General features: G+C 49.3%; 1 protein-coding gene across 1 annotated transcript in view; it reads right to left on the reverse strand.

Annotated features, from left to right (window-relative positions):
• The window catches only part of MAPK8IP2 (mitogen-activated protein kinase 8 interacting protein 2), a 48,471-nt gene extending 27,502 nt beyond the window's left edge, over nt 1-20,969 (reverse strand). Inside the window, exons 1-3 of the mRNA XM_060279308.2 lie at nt 20,679-20,969; nt 4,474-4,579; nt 601-825 (exon numbers count right to left, since the gene is read on the reverse strand). Of these exons, the coding sequence (XP_060135291.1) occupies nt 601-825; nt 4,474-4,579; nt 20,679-20,743 (396 nt within the window). The 5' untranslated portion in view covers nt 20,744-20,969. The remainder of the gene's footprint in view (nt 1-600; nt 826-4,473; nt 4,580-20,678) is intronic.
• Nucleotides 20,970-21,628: the final 659 nt, after the last annotated feature.

Genomic DNA, 21,628 nt, shown 5'->3' on the forward strand with positions numbered 1-21,628 from the left:
ATTATTATTATTATTTAGTCACTTGTTACACTGTGGTCACCAATCAAGTTGCAGCATACTTCGAAAACATAAGCAAAAATATACATTATAACTTTAGCACATTCCTGCAAAGATACAAGCGATTCAGATGACATCGTCTTGCCCCAAATATGCCCACTCAACTTCTCAGAACTGGCACCGTTGTAGGTGCCACATAATATGTGTTCCTTTTAGTGCAGCGGCATCTACACTTTGGAACTCCCTGCCTATTGATATATCAGAACCTTCAACTTGACTCTTTTTGGCACCTGCTAAAAGCATTTGTGTTTAGACAAATCTACCCAGATGTTTACAAAGTCAGTGTGAGTTTTAATTCTCTTCTTAGCCTTTTGCTATTTTGACTTTGCGAAAGCCTTAGATTCTTCTTAATTTCCCCCCCCTCCGCAATAATTTCATCTTTTTTTGGAAACAGCTTTGAGGTTTTCTCCCCCACCCCCGCCTTTTCCTTAACCATCAAATGGTGTGCAGATTTTGTGTGTGCAGAATGCTTTGGAACCAAGTTGCTTCCAGGAGTTGCTTTTGCAAAACTCCGGGTGCCCGAGGCTCCCCTCCCCGACTCACCTGCGTGCCCGTCACAGTCAGGTTGAGAGTGGTGGGGCGATGCTTCTGGGTCTCCTCTGGGGTGGGCGAAGGGATTGGAGACCCCGAGGGCGAGGGGGGCGCCTCCTCCAGCCCGTTCCCTTCCTCCTCCTCTTCGTTGTCGTCGATCATCTCAAACTCCTGGAAATCGTCCTGGAAGGTGGAGATGGCGTTGGGCTGCTCACATCTCTCGAGCACCAGGCAGTCCTGGCAGGGGGGGAAAAATAGCCTATTAGATATTTGGATATATTTGGGGATATAGGCTACAAATAAATTAAAAAATGCAGTCAAGCTGTTTTGTGGCTTGGAGAAATAGCTGGAATTTTGGGATTCCTTACCTATCTCACAGTACGAGAGAATATCTACAGTAAAAAGGAGCACCCTACTCCAAATCTTGTTTATACTCCATTAGTTGTCCATTCCATTAGTTGTCCCATCTGAAATATTGTCAAAATGGCCTTAGGGTAGGTAGGTGCCAGAACTATATGTTTTAAAAACAACAACAGGCCAGAGAGGTATGGGAAGATATTTCTTCATGTCCTTGGGTTTATTTTGTTTCATAATAAATTATTAAATATAATAGTCCAGACTCGGCATGAATTTTCCAGCCTCGTCCCTGCCATCCGCTTCTCCTGGACATGAGATGAAGCTGAGCATTGGAACATTCAGGACTGACGAGTCCAGAGCCGTCTCTAGGCCCGGGTCTGATGGCGCGGGATGCCAGGGCGCCAGGCCACCAGGGCCGCCGCTGCGCCCGCTGAGAGGCGTGGCAGAGGCCGCCCCAGGCACGCCCCTCAGCTGTTCACGGAGGCGCACGGGCCTGGGGCTGCCTCCGTCGCACGCAGGGGCGTCGCAACAGGGGGCGGGCAGCGCCCCCTGGCCCAGGGCTGGCCCTACGGCCAGGCTGGGTTGCGCAGGGCTGCGGCCCTATAGGCGGCAGCCGCGCGGCGCCCGCCTGCCCGCCGCGCTGGGAAACAGGGCGGGGGAGGGCGCCGGAGGGATCCATCGCGCCAGGGCGCCAGGTATGCTTAAGACGGCCCTGGACGAGTCCTTCTTCACGCAGGGAGAGTTAAACTATGGAACTCGCTGCCACAAGAGGCAGTGATGGTCAAGCACTCAGATGGCTTTAAAAGAGGAGTAGCCATATCAGTGCCGGATTTACGTATAAGCTAAACAAGCTCTAGCTTAGGGCCCCACACTCTTGGGAGCCCGCAAAAGATTTAAAGGGGGGGGGGAACTGGATGTACATTTCCAAAATAGAAAATAAAAAAAACAAATAAAATAAAAGCTACATACAGCAACAGTGTTTTGTGTTGTGTAGGCTCCTAGGGTGTAAGTCATGGGCCCCGCCTGCTAGCCTGCTCCCTCAAATATCACTGCTTTGCTCCTTTCTATATATAGGGTGCCTACATTCTGCTCTTTATAATTATTAGTAGTTTGCATCACATATTTACACCTATTATTATTTCTTGTTATAGCAAGTTCCTAGAAACTGGATTATGAATTTTTGTAAATTGTGTTTCTAAAATAACTTTTGTTATTGCCAAATGCCAATGTGTTTGCATTATTAAGTTTGTTATGAATAAAAAATATTTTTAAGTTAGAGCTTAATAATTATTTCACTATTGATATACTTCTTCTTAATTGTATTTCAGCTCAACAATTACTTTGATAAAATGCATATTTTGTGATGTGCAAACGGCTTGAGATCCCTATGAGGTCCATCAATGACCATATAGCATCTATTCAACACAAAAAACAGCAGCCATTTGTTGTGGACAAAGTACAGCTGGACATGACCTTCAGCAGCTAAGGGCCTCATCAAACCTAAATCCGGCCCTGAACCATATTCATGGTGGAGAGGGCTGTCAATGGCTACTGGTTGCTCTGGTGCTCGGATCCTGCTTTCAGGCTTCCCATAATGGGCATCTGGCTGGCCACTGTGAGACGAACAGGATGCAGGACCACATGGCCCACTGGCCTGATCCAGCAGACCCTTCTTGTGTCCCTAATGGAATGCTCTGCTCCGCAATTTCCCGAGACGGAAAGTGCTGGCCGTTTTGTGCCTTGGGCGGCCAGCGGGGTAAGAAGGAGCTGGCAGGGAAGTCTCTCTCCCTGACTCAGCAGCAGAGAACGGGCACCGACTCAGCAAACGCAACTCAGGTGATCCGTCAACATGGGCTGAACAAGGAAGGGAAAGTCTCCCGACCCTCTTAACCAGGGGTAGGCAACCTAAGGTCCGGGGGCCAGATCCAGCCAAATCGCCTTCTAAATCCAGCCCGCAGACGGTTCGGGAATCAGCGTGTTTTTACATGAGTAGAATTTGTGCTTTTATTTAAAATGCATCTCTGGGTTATTTGTGGGGAATAGGAATTCGTTCATTTTTCTTTCTTTCCAAAATATAGTCCACCCCCCCCCCCACAAAAGGTCTGAGGGACAGTGGACCGGCCCATGGCTGAAAAAGGTTGCTGACCCCTGCTCTTAACTCTGCAACTACCGGTAATCCAGAATGTGGCAGCCAGACTGGTGACTGGGAGCGGCCGCCGAGACCATAAAACACTGGTCCTGAAAGACCTGCATTGGCTCCCAGTACGTTTCCAAGCACAATTCAAAGTGTTGGTGCTGACCTTTCAAGCCCTAAACGGCCTCGGTCCAGTATCCCTGAAGGAGCATCTCCACCCCCATCATTCAGCCCAGACACTGAGGTCCAGCTCCGAGGGCCTTCTGGCGGTTCCCTCCCTGCGAGAAGCGAGGTTACAGGCAACCAGGCAGAGGGCCTTCTCGGTGGTGGCGCCCGCCCTGTGGAACGCCCTCCCATCAGATGTCAAGGAAATAAACAACTATCTGACTTTTAGAAGACATCTGAAGGCAACCCTGTTTAGGGAAGTTTTTAATGTTTGATCTTCTATTGTGTTTTTAATGTTCTGTTGGGAGCCGCGCAGAGTGGCCGGAGAAACCCAGCCAGATATGCCGGGTTATAAATAATAAATTATTATTATTATTATTACACCAGGGGAAGGTGTAAAAATTGCTCCACTCCTCCCCCTCCCAGCTGCAACGGTTTTGCTTTACTGTACCTTTAACAGTAGCCAAAACACAGGAATTAAACAGGAATTTTCACCTCCTGTTGCAGGATCTCGGTCACCTGGGTTGTTAATAATAATAATAATAATAATAATAATAATAATAATAATAATAATAATAAAATTTATGTGTGTGTGTGCATGGCAAAAAGACATTCCTTAGCTACCTTTTCCCAAGTCTCACTGTAAAGGGCACCAAACATTTATCTAAGCCAGTGTTGGCCCTAAATAGCTGTGATTCCTGCATCGCAGGGGGTTGGACTAGATGTCCCTTGGGAGTCCCTTCCAACGCTACAATTCTATGATTCTATGACTGAGAATCGCCAGCAGGGAGAGTGCTGCTGCTCTTGTGCTCGGATCCTGCTTGCCACTGTGAGACGGGCCGCCTTTGGCCTGGCCAAGCTGCTGCAAGGCTCTCCTTAGTTTCTCGTGATTCCTAAATGGAACCCTCCATGGACAGAGCCAGTCTACCTGAGAGTGGCAGCCAGCAAGAGTGGGAGGAGGCTATCGCTCTTGCATCCCGCTTGTGTATGAGAAAGGGAGGCTGGCCTGATCCAGCAGGAACATTCTGACATTCCTATTTTCATGGAAAGCAGAAGGAAAACCCTGAAAACAAAGTTTTGAGAGTTAATCGGGAACAGAGGGGCTGCAAGTTGTGGTCCTCCCACAGAGCTGGGCTCCGGGGCTTCTGCAAGGAAGAGGACGCCGGTCACAGATCTGGTGTCCAAACTCCACCGATCCCTCCTTGACCCCGTCCCACTGCCCCTCTCACCTTCTCATAGTGGTCCGAGTCGTAGTTAAGGCCGATGCCACAGTCGTCGGTGATCTCAGACAGATCTTCGTCATCAAATTCCTCCAGGCTGATGTCCTGAGGAGGCCTGGAGAAGAGAGAAGAGGGGGGGGGGGCTGTTAGCGGAACGTTTTGAGTTAGGAGGCAGGGGAGACCCTCAGCTCCTGAAGGTATTGGGGCCCATGATATGTCCAGCTGTCCTTTGTCAACAACAAATGGTCGCTGTTTTTGTGTGTGGAATATATAATATATGGTCACTGATGGACCTAAAGCTATTTGCACCTGTTGCCATGCAACCAGTCCATGCAGAATGAAGGCACCCTATACAGTGGTACCTCGGGTTACAAACGCTTCAGGTTACAAACGCTTCAGGTTACAAACTCCCCTAACCCAGAAATAGTACCTCAGGTTAAGAACTTTGCTTCAGGATGAGAACAGAAATTGTGCTCTGGCGGCGCGGCGGCAGCAGGAGGCCCCATTAGCTAAAGTGGTGCTTCAGGATAAGAACAGTTTCAGGTTAAGAACGGACCTCCGGAACGAATTGCCGTAAGTTCTTAACCAGAGGTACCACTGTACTGTATATAGAAAGGAGCAAACCAGGGATATTTTAGGGAGCAGGCTAGCAGGCGGGGACCATGACTTACATCCTAGGAGCCTACACAACACAAAACACTGTTGCTGTATGTAGGTTTTGTTTTATTGGTTTTTTGTCTTCTATTTTGTTAATGTACACACAGTGGTTTTTTTCCCTTTAATTTTTTTGGGGGCCCCCAAGGGAGTGGGGCCCTAAGCTATATCTTGTTTCGCTTATACGTAAATCTGGCACTGGACAGTGGAATAAGGAACCCCCAGGAAGGCTCCAGGCACCCCAATGTTAAATTCAAAAGGGATCTCAACTCCCCTGAAAAACACTGCTCTATCTTAGAATCATGGAGTTGTAGAGTTGGAAGGGATCCCACAAGGTCATCTAGTCCAACCCCCTGCAAAAAAGGGTTCTTAACTGCCCTGAAAAGATGCTGCTTCGTAATTTAGAAGAATCATAGAGCTGGAAGGGACCACGAGCATCATCTAGTACAACCCCCTGCAATTCAGGAATGTTTTGCTCAACACGGGTCTTGAACCCACGACCCGGAGATTAACAGCCCCATAGTCTACCCAGAGCTTCTCTGAACAGTTCATCAGCCTTCTCACTCTCAGCTTAAGCCCAGTCTCCCTCCCTGCTCTTCCATAAATAAGCCAAGCGTTTTCCTCCAACTCTGAGAAACTCAGGCCTGGGACGACTCTCCCCAAGCTGTTTGGCAGCGGAACGGATGCACCCCTCCCTGGACTCTCTTAACCAGCTGAGCCTACCCACCTGCCGGCTGGCTTCTGTGGTGTGGGGAAAGCAATTGGGAGACCCCCCCCCCAGCTGTGCACTCTTTCTTGCAGACAAAACAGCAGCAGCCCTCCATCTTCCTTCATTATTCCCGTGTCTTATTAAGTACTTGCAGCATCCCTGCCTCTCTGCAGAACAACTTGAGCAGCTTACGATCTAAGCCAGCGGTTCTCAAAGTGGGTAGCAGAGGCCCCCCCCCCACCCAGGAGAGAGGGAGGGCTCTAAGAGGCAAGCGGTGGCGGCGATGGGGGAAAGCGCTGGAGGTGTAAACGGCTATCAGACTTCGAAAAGCTGGTATCCCAGGATCCCGTTCATCCATTTTGATGCCTTAATCAGGGTAACTAGTTTTAACCAGATCCTGAATAAATGTGCAATTTGTTGTTACTGTTCTGAATTTCATGGGGGTATTATCTTCCTTCCTGAGTAGGTCTGAAGCAAAGCGCTGTTCTGAATCACGCTTTTTGAGGGGGGCATTTGGGGTGAGATTATGGAACCGACGAGGCAGTGGCCCCAAAAGGTTTGGGAACCACAGGTCTTTAAAAAAAAACAATCATCAGAGTGTACTTTTTCTGATACAACTGGCATTTATTCTGCTCCTTAGATAAGCCTGTTATCTTATCTGCCTTCCACACCTCCTCGCCAAGCCCTGGGCTCTCTGCACCAGCCAGGCCTTAATTGCCAGGCATCCCGTCATTCCTGTTTTTTGCAATTAACATTTTCACAGCAGTAATACGATTTCCCCCCAAATCCTCACTTATGTTAACCACAGGCTTTATATAACCAGAGAAATGCTTGGCTGCCGTACAAGTGCCAGAGATTGGGGTGGAGCTGGGCTGCCCCCCTGCCAGCTGCAGACCTCACCTGCAAGGGGCAAGGGGCACCCACCTGCATGGCATGGAGGAAGTGGGCAGAGAGAAGAAGTCTTTCTCCCTCTCTCATAACACCAGAACAGGGACATCCGATGAAGCTGAACGTTGTGGGGGTTCAGGACAGCTAAAAGAAAGCACTTCTTTGGGTGGTGCATAAACTATGGAACTCACTGCCACAGGAAACAGTCATCATAGGAGCCCACACAACACAAAACACTGTTGCTGTAGCTTATGTAGAGTGGAGAAGGGGACGACAGAGGACGAGATGGTTGGACAGTGTTCTCGAAGCTACGAACATGAGTTTGACCAAACTGCGGGAGGCAGTGCAAGACAGGAGTGCCTGGCGTGCTATGGTCCATGGGGTCACGAAGAGTCGGACACGACTAAACGACTAAACAACAACAACATGTAGAGTGGGGCCCTAAGCTATAGCTTGTTTAGCTTATACATAAATCCGGTCCCATCACCTCCGGGCAAATAGAAGGGGAAGAAATGGAGGCAGTGAGAGATTTTACTTTCTTGGGCTCCTTGATCACTGCAGATGGTGACAGCAGTCACGAAATTAAAAGACGCCTCCTTCTTGGGAGAAAAGTGATGACAAACCTAGACAGCATCTTAAAAAGCAGAGACATCACCTTGCTGACAAATGTCCGTATAGTTAAAGCTATGGTTTTCCCAGTAGTGATGGATGAAAGTGAGAGCTGGACCATAAAGAAGGCTGATCGCTGAAGAATTGATGCTTTTGAATTATGGTGCTGGAGGAGACTCTTGAGAGTCCCATGGACTGCAAGAAGATCAAACCTATCCATTCTTAAGGAAATCAGCCCTGAGTGCTCACTGGAAGGACAGATCGTGAAGCTGAGGCTCCAATACTTTGGCCACCTCATGAGAAGAGAAGAATCCTTGGAAAAGACCCTGATGTTGGGAAAGATTGAGGGCACTAGGAGAAGGGGACGACAGAGGACAAGATGGTTGGACAGTGTTCTCGAAGCTACGAACATGAGTTTGACCGAAATGCGGGAGGCAGTGCAAGACAGGAGTGCCTGGCGTGCTATGGTCCATGGGGTCACGAAGAGTCGGACACGACTAAACGACTAAACAACAACAACAACAAGAAATCCGGCACTGAGATGGGCCACTGGCCTGATCCAGCAGGCTCTTATTAAATCTGGTGGCAGTGGACGGGCAAGGCCTGAGCGAAAGGGCCCATCCCCCTCACCACCTTGGCTGACCTGCTTCCATCTTTGGGCATCATGGCTCTTTGGAGAACCTCTGCAATTGGACACCTTCCAGGTGTTTTGAACTACAATTCCCATCAGGTCCAGCCAGCCGCGGCTGAAGGTGATAGGAGTTCCGTATATAGTCCAAAACAAGATCTTGCCTCTTCCTCTTCCTCCACCCTGCCTGCTCCCTCACTCATCAAGCACCTGATGCTGCAGAGGTTAGCGGCAGAGGGAAAAAATTGCCCAATGGGACCTGTGCCAGATCCATCTCTGTCTCCTGATTTATTAACCTCTGTGCTTGCCCTGCCTCCTCTAATAGCTTGCAGTGCTTTCCAGCCTCTTGGAGAGAGAAAAGCATTAGCCTGCGACGTCAAATGGTCAGCAGCAGCAGCAGCGCCGAGGTTTAATTTAAGCTCGAGGGTCAAGTTTGGTTTTTCAGGGCCAGAATCAGCACTGGCAAAAAAGGGGACCCGATTCAAAGAAGAACATTGCTGAGCATGTGCAGAGTATACGTCAATCACTACCACTGAGTAATGAACTGCACATCAGGATTTGGGTCGCATGGGTGAGCTTGGTGCCCAGTTAGCTCTCGCTTTCAGAATTAGGCAGTCAGTGGAGCCCAGTGGTACCCAAAGTGTGCATTTCCCTCCCTTGGAGGAGAATTACCTAGGAGGGTACTAAGAGGCAATGAGGTTCTAGAGCAAAACGGATTCTTCGATTCTCATTAAAAGTTTTACTGCCCTCAGAGAATACACCAAAGAAAATCCCCTGTGTTGCAAAACAGAACATTCTGAACCAACAAGCAACACGTTGGCTAATAATATACTGACAATATTTTTATAACACTATACTGTTTCAAAATTCATAAACAGAAGACATATAATATGTGCACCAAGTCACAAACTAATAAGAATCAAATAAATGTTCCATGAACAGGAATGGTAGGAGTGGGAAGTCACTGTCAAAGATCCCTGAAATGGATTAATAGTCCCCAAAAGTATATCAAATCCATCAACTTATTGCACTTTTTAGTGATAGCTGATCCATGGCCATTTGATGTCCTTTTGGGGACTATTCATTTTCTGATGAATATTTATCATTGAAACAGTTCATTATTCTGGAAGAACTGTCCTGTCTGCTGTTGTACTCGGAGCACCCTACTGCGGCGTTCGGAGCACCCGTCATTTCACGTTTGTAAGATATTGACTGTGGAAAGGCCTTCTGCCTCCATTCCAGTGATCTTTGACACTGACTTCTCTACCATTCCTGTTCATGGAACATTTATTTGATTCTTATTAATATGTGACTCCATACACATGTTATATGTCTTCTGTTTATGGATTTTGAAACAGTATAGTGCTGACAAAAATCCATATAGTTAAAGCTATACTTTGGCCACCTCATGAGAAGAGAAGACTCCCTGGAAAAGACCCTGATGTTGGGAAAGATTGAGGGCACTAGGAGAAGGGGACGACAGAGGACAAGATGGTTGGACAGTGTTCTCGAAGCTACGAACATGAGTTTGACCAAACTGCGGGAGGCAGTGCAAGACAGGAGTGCCTGGCGTGCTATGGTCCATGGGGTCACGAAGAGTCGGACACGAGTAAATGACTAAACAACAACATGGTTTTCCCAGTACAGTGGTGCCTCGCAAGACGAAAGTAATTCGTTCCGCGAGTTGCTTCATCTTGCGATAATTTTGTCTTGCGAAGCGCGGTTTGCCGCGGCAAAACAAACAAACAAAAAACCGCTGAAAACTTCATCTTGTGAAGCAGGCCATAGAAAACTTTGTCTTGCGAGTCACCAAAAACATCGCAAAACGCTTTCGTTGTGCGAGTTTTTCGCCGTGCGAGGCATTCATCTTGCGAGGTACCACTGTAGTGATGTATGGAAGTGAGAGCTGGACCACAAAGAAGGCTGATCGCCAAAGAATTGATGCTTTTGAATTATGGTGCTGGAGGAGACTCTTGAGAGTCCCGTGGACTGCAAGAAGATCAAACCTATCCATTCTTAAGGAAATCAGCCCTGAGTGCTCCCTGGAAGGACAGATCCTGAAGCTGAGGCTCCAATACTTTGGCCACCTCATGAGAAGAGAAGACTCCCTGGAAAAGACCCTGATGTTGGGAAAGATGGAGGGCACTAGGAGAAGGGGACGACAGAGGACGAGATGGTTGGACAGTGTTCTCGAAGCTACGAACATGAGTTTGACCAAACTGCGGGAGGCAGTGCAAGACAGGAGTGCCTGGCGTGCTCTGGTCCATGGGGTCACGAAGAGTCGGACACGACTAAACGACTAAACAACAACAAGCAGAGGCTTGACAGGCATATGTCAAGAATGCTTTGATGGTGTTTCCTGCTTGACAGGGGGTTGGACTGGATGGCCCTCGTGGTCTCTTCCAACTCTATGATTCTATGAACCTATTACACACAGCTTTTGATCCAGCATAGAGCAAGTGGGTCTCTGTGTCTCCATTTTCCAGCCACTTTCTAGCTCAGCTCACACATAACCCTTTGGCTGTTGTTCTCCCATCTAGTAACTAGGTGAGGGGGACAGTGAAGGCCCACCTGCTAGCCTGAGGCACCCCATCACTTGGTTGTAGTTCTTGCAACCTGACTCCTTTTTTGGGGATGTCGGTGAGGACACTTGTAGCCAGATAAGGTCACTCTCTTACAAAGAAACTCGTCTGGATAGTTCAGCAATGGAGTCCTCTATTGGATTCTAACTCTCACTGGGCACAGCACCCCAAGGGAGCCAAGGGTGTCATCCAGACTGACCCCCCCCAACCCACATCATTATTATTGCCCCCACAAGTCCCAGATAAGAGGCTCCCCTTAACATAATCCAAAATGCCACCAGTCCGTTGATGCCAGGACAGTCCTTGGCACCAGCTGGGCAAGGTGGCTCTGCTGCCTGGGGGCAAGGACAGGCTGGCTGATGTAACGGGAAGGCAAAGACCATTACACTCATAGAGTGTAGTGGCGTTTGCGGACAGGCCTGAAAGAAATCTGGGAGGGGGTGGGGCCAAGTGTAAGCTGAGTCACGGAGCGTGCCTTGATTTTGATTGACAGGCACATCTAACTTAATGATCGCGTCGCTTTCGGTTTCCCCAGTCTGTTGAAAAGCTTCCGAATCCCCGCCCACCTGCCCTGACGTTAGGCTTTAGTCGACGCTGCTTGCCCGACTAGCGGTCGTCGCCTGTATTCAGGGGTCCAGTAGGAATTTTTCCACTTGGCTGATTGGCTGTTGCCATTTGGTTTTCGCCTACTGTCAAGCAATCTGTCACAACTTGTTAGGTTGGCCGTTAGGCTTTGGTTAAATGGTATTGGAGGGGCATGGCTAAATGCCTACCCCCCATTATTTGCTCCTCATAGAAGTATTCCGTTAAAGGAATCCTGGGGCTCAGGGACTCTAGTCCATCATCCAGCCATCAGCAAAGATGGTGTGTCCATTACAGAGCTGAGCCTTGGGGAACACTCCTTGGGGGAAGGAGAGTATAGTGAAACCGTACCTCCAATCCTTTGGGGTGTTTACTTGACTTACCAACCACTAGGTAAGTCGGAGCTGGTCCTGACCCAAATGGTCAGATGGAATTGGTCCTGCCCAACGGGCAGATGGTATGGTCTTGACCCAAGGGTCAGATGGAAATGATCCTGTCCCTTAGGGTGGACAGATGGATTAACCAAAGCCTAAGCCAACACTCAGAATTAAATTGTATTTTTAAATAAAGTTGTGGCCAAAAATAATGCCCAAAAAACAAACCATAATTATTGTGTCCGTTGTGAGTTATTGGGATTTCTTGGGGCCTTGACACGCAAAGCAAATCCTTTTCAGTTTGCCAAGTCCCTCGAGCTGCACATTTGTGACCACCTAGCAAATTCTGACCCTCAGTCAGATGTCTTGCCCGCATGGCGAATGAGGGAGGCGGAGCAGGAGCAATGCCAAAGTTGCTTAAATGACTCGGCAGTGGGAAAGAGTCTCTCATTTTCTCTGGCAGCTGAGCAAGGCTCAGGTCTTCTGATAAGGTTAGCCTTGTGGATAAGAAAAGAAATTGACCCCCAGGGTATTCACTCTGAGCTCTCCTATGGGTCTACTGAGGGAGGAGGGATGGAAGGATGCCTGAGATCTGTGCGAGATATTTGAACAAGATTCCGCAATATGACCTTCACAGACTGGAGAACTGGGCACAGGCTAACAAAATGAATTTCAATAGGGGCAAATGTCAGGTTCTGCCCTTAGGCAGAAAAAAACCAGATGCACAAATATAGGATGGGGGGGAAACACCTGCCTTGACAAGGGTGCATGTGAAAAAGATTCTGCTCTGGTCAGACCTCACCTGCAGTACTGTGTCCAGTTCTGGGCACCACAGTTCAAGAAGGATACTGACAAGCTGGAACATGTCCAGAAGAGGGCAACCAAAATGGTCAAAGGCCTGGAAACGATGCCTTATGAGGAACGGCTTAGGGAGCTGGGTATGTTTAGCCTGGAGAAGAGAAGGTTAAGGGGTGATATGATAGCCATGTTCAAATATATAAAAGGATGTCATATAGAGGAGGGTGAAAGGTTGTTTTCTGCTGCTCCAGAGAAGCGGACACGGAGCAATGGATTCAAACTACAAGAAAGAAGATTCCACCTCAACATTAGGAAGAACTTCCTGACAGTAAGAGCTGTTCGGCAGTGGAATTTGCTGCCAAGGAGTGTGGTGGAGTCTCCTTCTTTGGAGGTCTTTAAGCAGAGGCTTGACAGGCATATGTCAGGAATGCTTTGATGGTGTTTCCTGCTTGGCAGGGGGTTGGACTGGATGCCCCTTGTGGTCTCTTCCAACTCTGTGATTCTATGATTCTATAAGATCTAGGACTCTGGGTAGATGTCCCCTCCCCTTTAGGGTTTGTTTGTTTGTTTGTTTGTTTGTTTCATAAAATTAATACCCAGTTTGACCTTAAAAACAAACTTCAAAGCTGTTTACAAAAAGATACAAACAAGGAAAAAAAACCCATCACAACTGTACCTTAAAACAGACCAAAAGATGGATTAAAATCAACAACTTTCTAAGCATCTGGGCAAGTTTGTCTCAAGAAGGTTTTTAGCAGGTGCCAAAGAGAGAAGGGTGAAGATGACTGCCTGATTTCAACAGGCAGGGAGTTCCAAAGTGCAGGTGCTGCCACGCTGAATGATCAAATTCTTACAAATGCGGAATGGGAACTATGTGTCGCTGGTAAGAATGCCAGTTCCACGCACTGAAGCAGTTGTGTGGGCTCATGGGGGGTAAGGCGATCTTGCGGGTAAACTATTTTGGTCTGGCTGGGTTTTTGCTATTTTAAAATCTATCTGCCTAATGCTAAATATGTGCACACCCAGTTAGGCAGGCATAACTTTGAGAGGATCGGGTGTGCAAAAAAGAAAAAAGAAAATATACATTCGTAAAAAACCAGAAGCCTTCCTGCTCGATATTGAAGGTAATGAAATATATAAGCAATAGAAAAGACCGTTTTTATATGCATCAACTGCAGCAAGATTATTATTATCCCAACGATGGAAGCAGAAAGAGAGGCCTAAGAAAGAAGGCAAAATTGATGGACTAAATTAACTGGGAAAATTCGGAACCAGCAAGACCAAACTTTCCTGAAAGACTGGAGGAAATTTATGGCATATTTGAAAGACAACTGTAAATAACTGACCTTGCTAGTAGGGTTACAAGAAGTTTTGTGAGGATAATTTTTATTCATTATTGCAAAGTATAATTTATAATTTTTATTCATGAAAAGGATTTAATAGTAATAACTACAGTAATAAAATGTAGTATCAGAGTAAGTTGGAAAACCATCAGCCAAGGAGGATGGAAGTCGTAGGCTAGTGTAGCCAAATGTTTGCTATGTTATATATGTTGGAAGTTATGTTTAAAAATATGTGGAAAAATCAATAATATTTTTTTTAAAAAAGAGATCAGAAATGGACCAGGAAAAGAGTGGAACAAAGAAAGGCCATTGCACCATCTGGTTAAAAAGGAACAGAAAAACTTGGAAATGGCTGAGATGACCGGAAGAATCCGCGACTGGGGAGAAGAAGCGACAAAAGAAGAGTGGAAAGATTTCAAAATTTATTTGAAAAAATATGCAAAAATTGAATATTAAGATGAGATTTAGAATTGTATAGAAGCTGAGAATTTAGAGTCTAAGTGAAGTATATAGAAAGGATAGATTTGAAATTTTAAGAAATTTGTATAAAAATGCATTGGAAATTTCTAAGAGATAAAAATGAAATGAAGCGCAGATGGAGGGAACTCGGGGAGGTCCCTATAGACAATGTTAAAGAAATCTGGAATGGTATTTAGATGTTTGTTTTTTCCTTTATCGTTATGTTATTGTATTTTATAGTGTTTTATTGTTTTTTAAGTTGTTGGTGATGTTTCTTTTGTCTTTTTCTTTTCTTTTGTGTTTATAAAATTAATAAAAATTATTATTATTATTATTATATATATATATATATATATATATATATATATATATATATATATATATATATTAGGAACAGAAAAACTAAGCTCTGCCAACAGACCAAGAAAGAAGCCGGGCGAAGGTGAAAACAAGCAGGTGCAGGCCGGTCCCTGGGGAGCAATTTCTCTCTGCTCCCTGCTCTCCACCATTAAGTGTTGCTAGCAACTAATGCAAGGATGTTCTTGGATTCACATCCTGCAGCACAATATTCCCGGCACAAGCAAAACAGTACCTAAGGGGCAGACCCCCAACAGATGCTGAAAGCACACTCAGTGCAGAGGCAAAGCACATGATCTATAAGAAAGGAGAATCTGGCTCAAGATTAGGAATAACTTTCCGAAAGTAAGAGCCGTTCAACAGCAGAAAAGACTCTCCTGAAAGGCGGCAGACTCCTCACCGCTGGAGATTTTTAGGGAGCCATCTGTTACGAGTTCTTTAGCTGTGATTCCTACATTGCAGGGGGCTAGATAAGATGATACTTCGGTGAGGGGTGGTGGTGGTTAGGATCTAATAGAGTATTCTATTGCTGAACCATTGAACTATTGATGAGTTTGACCAAACTGCGGGAGGCAGTGGAAGACAGGAGTGCCTGGTGTGCTCTGGTCCATAGGGTCAAGAAGAGTCGGACACGACTAAACAACAACAATTGCTGAACCAACCCGCAAGTTTCTTGGTAAAACAGTAAAAAAAAGTTTCTTAGTAAAACAGTAAAAAAAACCAACAACAGTAAAAAAGTTTCTTGGTAAAACAGAAAAGAAAAGAAAAAGTAAAGGACCCCTGGATGGTTAAGTCCAGTCAAAGGTGACTATGGGGTTGCAGCGGTCATCTCGCTTTCAGGCCAAGGGAGATGGCATTTGTCCACAGAAACTTTTCCAGCTCATGTGGCCAGCATGACTAAACCGCTATTGGCACACGGAGGACCGTGATGAGTGCCAAAGCCCACAGAAATGCTGTTTACCTTCCCGCCGCAGTGGTACCTATTTATCTACTTGCTATTTATTTTGTGTTTTTGTGGCACGTGTGTGTGTGTGTGTGTGTGTGTGTGTGTGACTGTGTGGAACCCAGTTCAGCTACTGATGGATTGACTGTGTGACTGCAGTACATTGTTTATTGCTTTCATTTTATGGATGAATGGTCTTCTCGTTAGATAGTAAAATCCATGTTAAATTGGTGTTTTAGGGGTTGTTTTTCCAACGTGTGGAACGGATTAATCCATTTTGCATTACTTTCTATGGGAAAACGCACCTTGGTTTTGGAAAACATTGGTTTTGGAATGGAGTTCCGGAACGGATTAAGTTTGAGAACCGAGGGACCACTGTACTGAGCTGAAGGAACCAAGGGTCCAGTCTTGTAGAAGGCAACCTCCCCACGTCCCCATGCGCCCAGTGCACTCTCAAGGACATTACAAGATCCCACATGCATGATGTGGCGTGACCTTGACTGGTGGTGAAAAGGACCCAAGAGCCATCCCCTCCGCAACATGGTATCAGAAGTGACCGGCAGGGGCTGGTCAATAGAAGTCTAGGGGCTTGCCTAGCTAGCTGCATGATGGTGGGGGGGAGCAGGGGAGCTTTCGACAGGGTTCCCATTTTGTAATTAAGCTTCAGGAATATTAAAGGGGAGAACTCATTTGATATGAAGAGAATCCAAGGAGCCTTGTATTTCAGATAAACACCCACCATCAACTACTCTGTAGTTGGAAGGTCTTATTGCCCTTTCCATTCATTTATTCTATTTATTTCCTAAAATTTGCACACCGCTAGTAGCCACGGGCAGCTCTCTTCTCCTTCATGGATTTGCCCTATCCTCTTCTGAGGGCATCTAGGTTGGGGCCCATCCCTGCCTCCTGCGGGAAGGAGTTCCATAGTTTAACTATGCGCTGCATGAAGAAGTACTTTCTTTTCCCCTGGGACCTGCTATGGCCTGTTGGCTATGCAAATAAGGTTTGATTTGATTTCCCTTGGGGCGTGTTTATGTGGGGGGTCCTGCTCTGGCTGCCAGTGCCCCTGGCCCACCAGAACATTGCCGCAGAACATTGCCGCCATACAGACCCAGCGATGCCTTTATGCTCTCTTGGCTCATGCGCCGGGGCACATCTGCATTCACTTCTGGTTGGGTCCGTCATGCAGCAGAGCCAGCCACAGGCCACAGGTGGGGCAGCCCACTTACCCGAGCCTGTCTTTCCCATTACTCCTCCGCCTTTGCAAATGTTGCCAAAACCTAGCCAGCCAAGATGATGGCATTAACTGGCCACTGAAGTGTCCTCATCCCAAAAGAATGAGCCATGCTGCAAGAGCTACAACTAAGTGTGGAGTGTGGTGGAGTCTCCTTCTTTGGAGGTCTTTAGTGATGCAGTAGTGATGTCTGGAAGTGAGAGCTGGACCATAAAGAAGGCTGATCGCCGAAGAATGGATGCTTTTGAATTATGGTGCTGGAGGAGACTCTTGAGAGTCCCATGGACTGCAAGAAGATCAAACCTATCCATTCTGAAGGAAATCAGCCCTGAGTGCTCACTGGAAGGACAGATCGTGAAGCTGAGGCTCCAATACTTTGGCCACCTCATGAGAAGAGAAGAATCCTTGGAAAAGACCCTGATGTTGGGAAAGATGGAGGGCACTAGGAGAAGGGGACGACAGAGGACGAGATGGTTGGACAATGTTCTCGAAGCTACCAACATGAGTTTGACCAAACTGCGGGAGGCAGTGCAAGACAGGAGTGCCTGGCGTGCTCTGGTCCATGGGGTCACGAAGAGTTGGACACGACTAAACAACTAAACAACAACAAAAGCAGAGGCTTGACAGGTATATGTCAAGAATGCTTTGATGGTGTTTCCTGCTTGGCAGGGGGTTGGACTGGATGGCCCTTGCGGTCTCTTCCAACTCTATGATTCTATTATCCTCTGCCCTCACCCAGCAATAGCCAGAGCAGTGAGTGTGAGCAGAGCTGTGGAGAGGCTGGAAGCTGGAGGCAGAGAGACCTGCTTGCTCTGTGCTGGTCCCAAAGCCATGATAAATGAAGAAGCAAGATCTGTTGGGGGTGCTAATTCTGTGAACCCCTCTTCCTTAGCCTCAGGCTGTATATATGTGTAGATAAAAACCACACAATCTCTGTTGACCTTCTTTCCAAGGAAAGAGAACCTGGGTAACTGCTTCTGGAACTCCTGGAATCTCTCACCACCAGGAGATTTGAATGTCGTGTAACAATGCTGGCTTACAAAGCCCTACACTGCCTGAAGCTTGGATACCTAAGAGAATGGCTTCTCCTGGGCAGATCTGTCCATTTTTCGGGATCTGCAAGGGAGACTCTCTTAGTTGCTCTGCACATCAATAGCCGAGGCCTACCATGTAGCAGCATAAAGGAGAGCCTCCTCAATGGCCAGGCTCAACCCTTGGAACACACTCCACTCTGCCTTCTCCTTTCACCTTATGATGCCCGATGGTTAACTAGTTAGGCTTTTGGTGGACTTCATTGCCAGAGCTGAACTTTATTTAAGCTGGCCATGGGGAATGGGGTTGATGGGAGTTGCAGGATAAAACATCTGGAGGGCACCAGGTTGGGGAAGGCTGCAGCTCTCTTAGCCCTCAAATTTGGGGGGGTCTATTCTGCTATGTGAGCTCCTGGAGGTGTTGGAGAAATTAAGTAAGAACCTGCTGGATCAGGCCAAAGGGGGCCAACCGAGTCCAGCATCGTGTTCTCACATTAGCCAACCAGATGCCTGTGGGAAACCAACAAGCAGGATTCGAGCACCAGAACACTCTCCCCTTCCTGTCGTTTCCAGCAGCTGGGATTCAGAAGCTTTGCTACCTTTGCTACCACCTAAACATTAGGAAGAACTTCCTGACAGTAAGAGCTGTTCGGCAGTGGAGTTTGCTACCAAGGAGTGTGGTGGAGTCTCCTTCTTTGGAGGTCTTTAAGCAGAGGCTTGACAGGCATATGTCAAGAATGCTTTGATGGTGTTTCCTGCTTCGCAGGGGGTTGGACTCGATGGCCCTTGTGTTCTCTTCCAACTCTATGATTCTATGACTCTATGACTCTGGAGGCAGAGCAGAGCTATTGTGGCTAGGAGCCTACAATAAATAGCTTTATCCTCCACAAATTTGTTGGATCCTTTTTTAAAGCCACCCAAGTTGGTGGCCATCCCGGCCATCCCTCTTGAGGGAGGGAGTTCCATAGTCTCCCTTTAGAGCTCCCCAGCACATCCACAAATGTCCACTCCTTCGGTAGGTGCATCCTCTCCCACAAAAAGTGGGAAAAGTCTCGAAATGTAACTGCTGTTAAAAGGAAGGTCATCCCAGAGAGGGATATGGTGCTCCTGTGCTTTCACATTTGAGTATGAGAATGGCAGACATCATGAAAGACCCCCCCTTCCCACCTCCTCCTTCAGAGAAACAGCTGATGAGAGCCACAGGCAGCCAGTCATCTCTCTCCTCAACGTAGTCCACGAGGGATGCCCATCCCCACACCTTCTGGCCACCCCACCATTCCCAAATGCTCCTTGTGGGCCCATGTGACAACTGCCAGGGACCCCTGGACACCATCTTTTCCCCTTGACCTGTCCTGCAATGGTTGCTGGAGCCCAGCACAGTCCTCCCCCGACACAACCTTGGAGGTTGATGCAAGGGAAAGCGCCCCTCGTTTCCCAGGACCCTCACACCCGGAAGCTCCATTTCTCCAGCTCTAGCGCCACAGAAGAACAGACACAAGCTCCTAACTTCCTCTCCCTTTGCCAGGAAGCCCAAGCTTTGCTTCCCCCATCTCCAGGGTGTTGTCTCTCCAAGCACTGAGGTAGGATCTAAAAGCAGCAGTAAACGCGACACATCTCTACACCAGCTCTGCAGCAGTTACCAGGGGTTACAAGAGGAACGTGCTGGATCTCCCCCCCCCCCCAAGCAGGATCCCCTGTGGCATCGCTGCATCAAGGTAGATATGGCTTCCTGCCGGCCTGGACACAAGAGATGGGGTGGGGGTGGGGAAAGAGGATCCATCGTCCGACAGGTGTGGCGCCTCCCAGGTACCCCTGCACATCACCCATGCTTTTTAGGCCACGTTGATGCCCTGTGTGCAGTTAGGGACCTTGTTCCCTGATGCAACTCCCCAGGTACGGGGCCTCACCATCAGCCACCTGCCCACACCTGCCCGTGGAACCAGGTGTGGTTCTTGCCTTAATAGAGCCCTGGGCAGTGGGCACAGCTACCGTTTGGCCTGGCCCGGCCCCTTCCTCTTCCGCACCAGCAAATGTGTACTTTGGGAGGGCAGGAGGCCAAGTCAGGAAGCACCTGTTTCCACTGCCTCCCGGATCCATCTAAGAGGCCCATCTCTGCAAATGGGATCCAGGGCCCCCAGTGGGGGCAGGAAGGGAAGAAGGAGATAAAAGCCTGGAGCGTAAGAGAAGGGGGTGGGGGAGGTTCGAGGGCTGTCTGGGGCTCTGCCAAGGGATCCACTTTGCTGGCAAAGCAGCGGGGCAAGGAGATTAATCAAGCGAAATCTGCTGGGTTTGGCAACAAACACATTAAAGGATTGGATGGGTGGAAGGAGGGGGAGGGGGAGACAGAAAATATGTGGGGGAGCTTGCAAAGCTCTGCACAGTGTTGATCCCAAGGGCACGTTGGGGCGGGGCAGAGGGGGTGGCGGTGAGGGTGGCAGCTTCCAGCGCTGCAGCAGTCTCTGACCTGGGAATTCCCCAAGGGACACCCTCCCCCCAGTCCCTGAAAACAGCAAGGGACGGATCCAATGGGGGATTCTCAGCACGGAAGGGATGAGGCCAACCCTTTGTAAGGGTAGGCCGGGGGGGGGGGCTTTGCCTGGGACCCGAAGCAGGCCCAGAGGCTGGTGGTAAGAGGTAAGGGGCCGGGGGCAGAGCCCAGCAGGTGCTCTTCCGAGGGGGACGAGAGCAGAGAACAGCTAGGCCTTGGGGGTTTATTTCCCCATGCCCACTCTGTCCTCCTATGGTCGAGAGCCTGTCTCTACGTCCTAGGACGAAGGCCTTGGGGGCAAATCTGGGGAGGCCAACCTGACCAAACCCCCCACTCATTGCAGGCTGAGCTCCCAGCTCTAGGTTAAGAAAACCCTCCAGCCCCCGACCTGCTCCTCAATCGTCAATCCGGGGTGGGGTTTGAGGCCGTGCGGGGGATTCCGCGCCCAACCGCCCGCCCCCAGGCACCCACCCCCGGGGTCCCCGGAGCCCGGCCGGCCGGGCGGGGCTGCGCCAAGCGAAGCGCGTCGGCTTACCTGCAGCCCGGCGGGGAGAGCGAATGGAAGGTGGAGAGCGAGAACATCTCCGCCCGATCCGCCATCTTCTCCGCGGCGCAGCCTAGCCGGGCTGGGGCTGTCGGGGCGCACGGCAGGGCGAGGCTGTCGGGGGCCGGGCGGGGCGGCGGCGAGGGCCGGGCTGCACTGGAGCGGGCAGGCAGGCGGGCGGGCGGTGTCACTGCGGAGGCTGCTGGTGATGCTGATGCCCGGAGCCTCTCGTCACTGCAGCCATCACGCGCGCTCCGTCCGGCAAGGCCCGAGTAAACAGCGGCCGGGGGGGGGGCGGAGGGGGGGCGCTGGCTGCGAAGAGGAGCGGAGGGAGGCGGCCTGAGCCAATGCCCACCAGCCCGGCGCTCTCCGGCTCGACGACGCCGGGGGAGGAGGGGCGAGGCTCAACAGCGCCCCCCCCCCAATGCAGATGCGGCGCCGCTATAGCAAAGGCGGCGCACGAGGGGCGGAGGGGGAGAAAGGAGAGGAGGACTCGCGTCCTGAGCCTCGGATCGCCCTCCCCGCCTCCCCAGAAGACAAAGGAAGGCTGTCGCCAAGGCTTTGGAGGAGCCAGTCTACGGAACCTCTCCTCTCGCCCCCTTTTTGGGAGGTAGGGCACCCCACTTAGCAACCTCCCCACTTCTCCGCCACCAACCGTTCCGCGCGGAGCCTCCGCGGAGCCTGGCAGGAGGAAGCGGAGCTGTCCGCCGGCTCTGGTGCTGAAACAACGGCCGTGGGAGCTGTCCGTGCGCTCGGTGCTGAAGTGGGAAGGACCGCGCGCCACCGTGGGCGAAAGGGCAACTTCTGGCAGGCCTGGGTCTCCTATGCCTCTATGTACGCAGCGAGGGTCTCCATTCTCCCCAGCGAGGGGAAGGAGCTAAAAAGGGGGGGGTTGTCGTACCCCCACCCCCAGGGCTGGGCACTAATTGGTTTTCCCTGGT

This window comes from Zootoca vivipara, chromosome 9 (genome assembly GCF_965207765.1).
Source record: "Zootoca vivipara chromosome 9, rZooViv2.hap1.1, whole genome shotgun sequence".
NCBI lineage: Eukaryota > Metazoa > Chordata > Lepidosauria > Squamata > Lacertidae > Zootoca > Zootoca vivipara.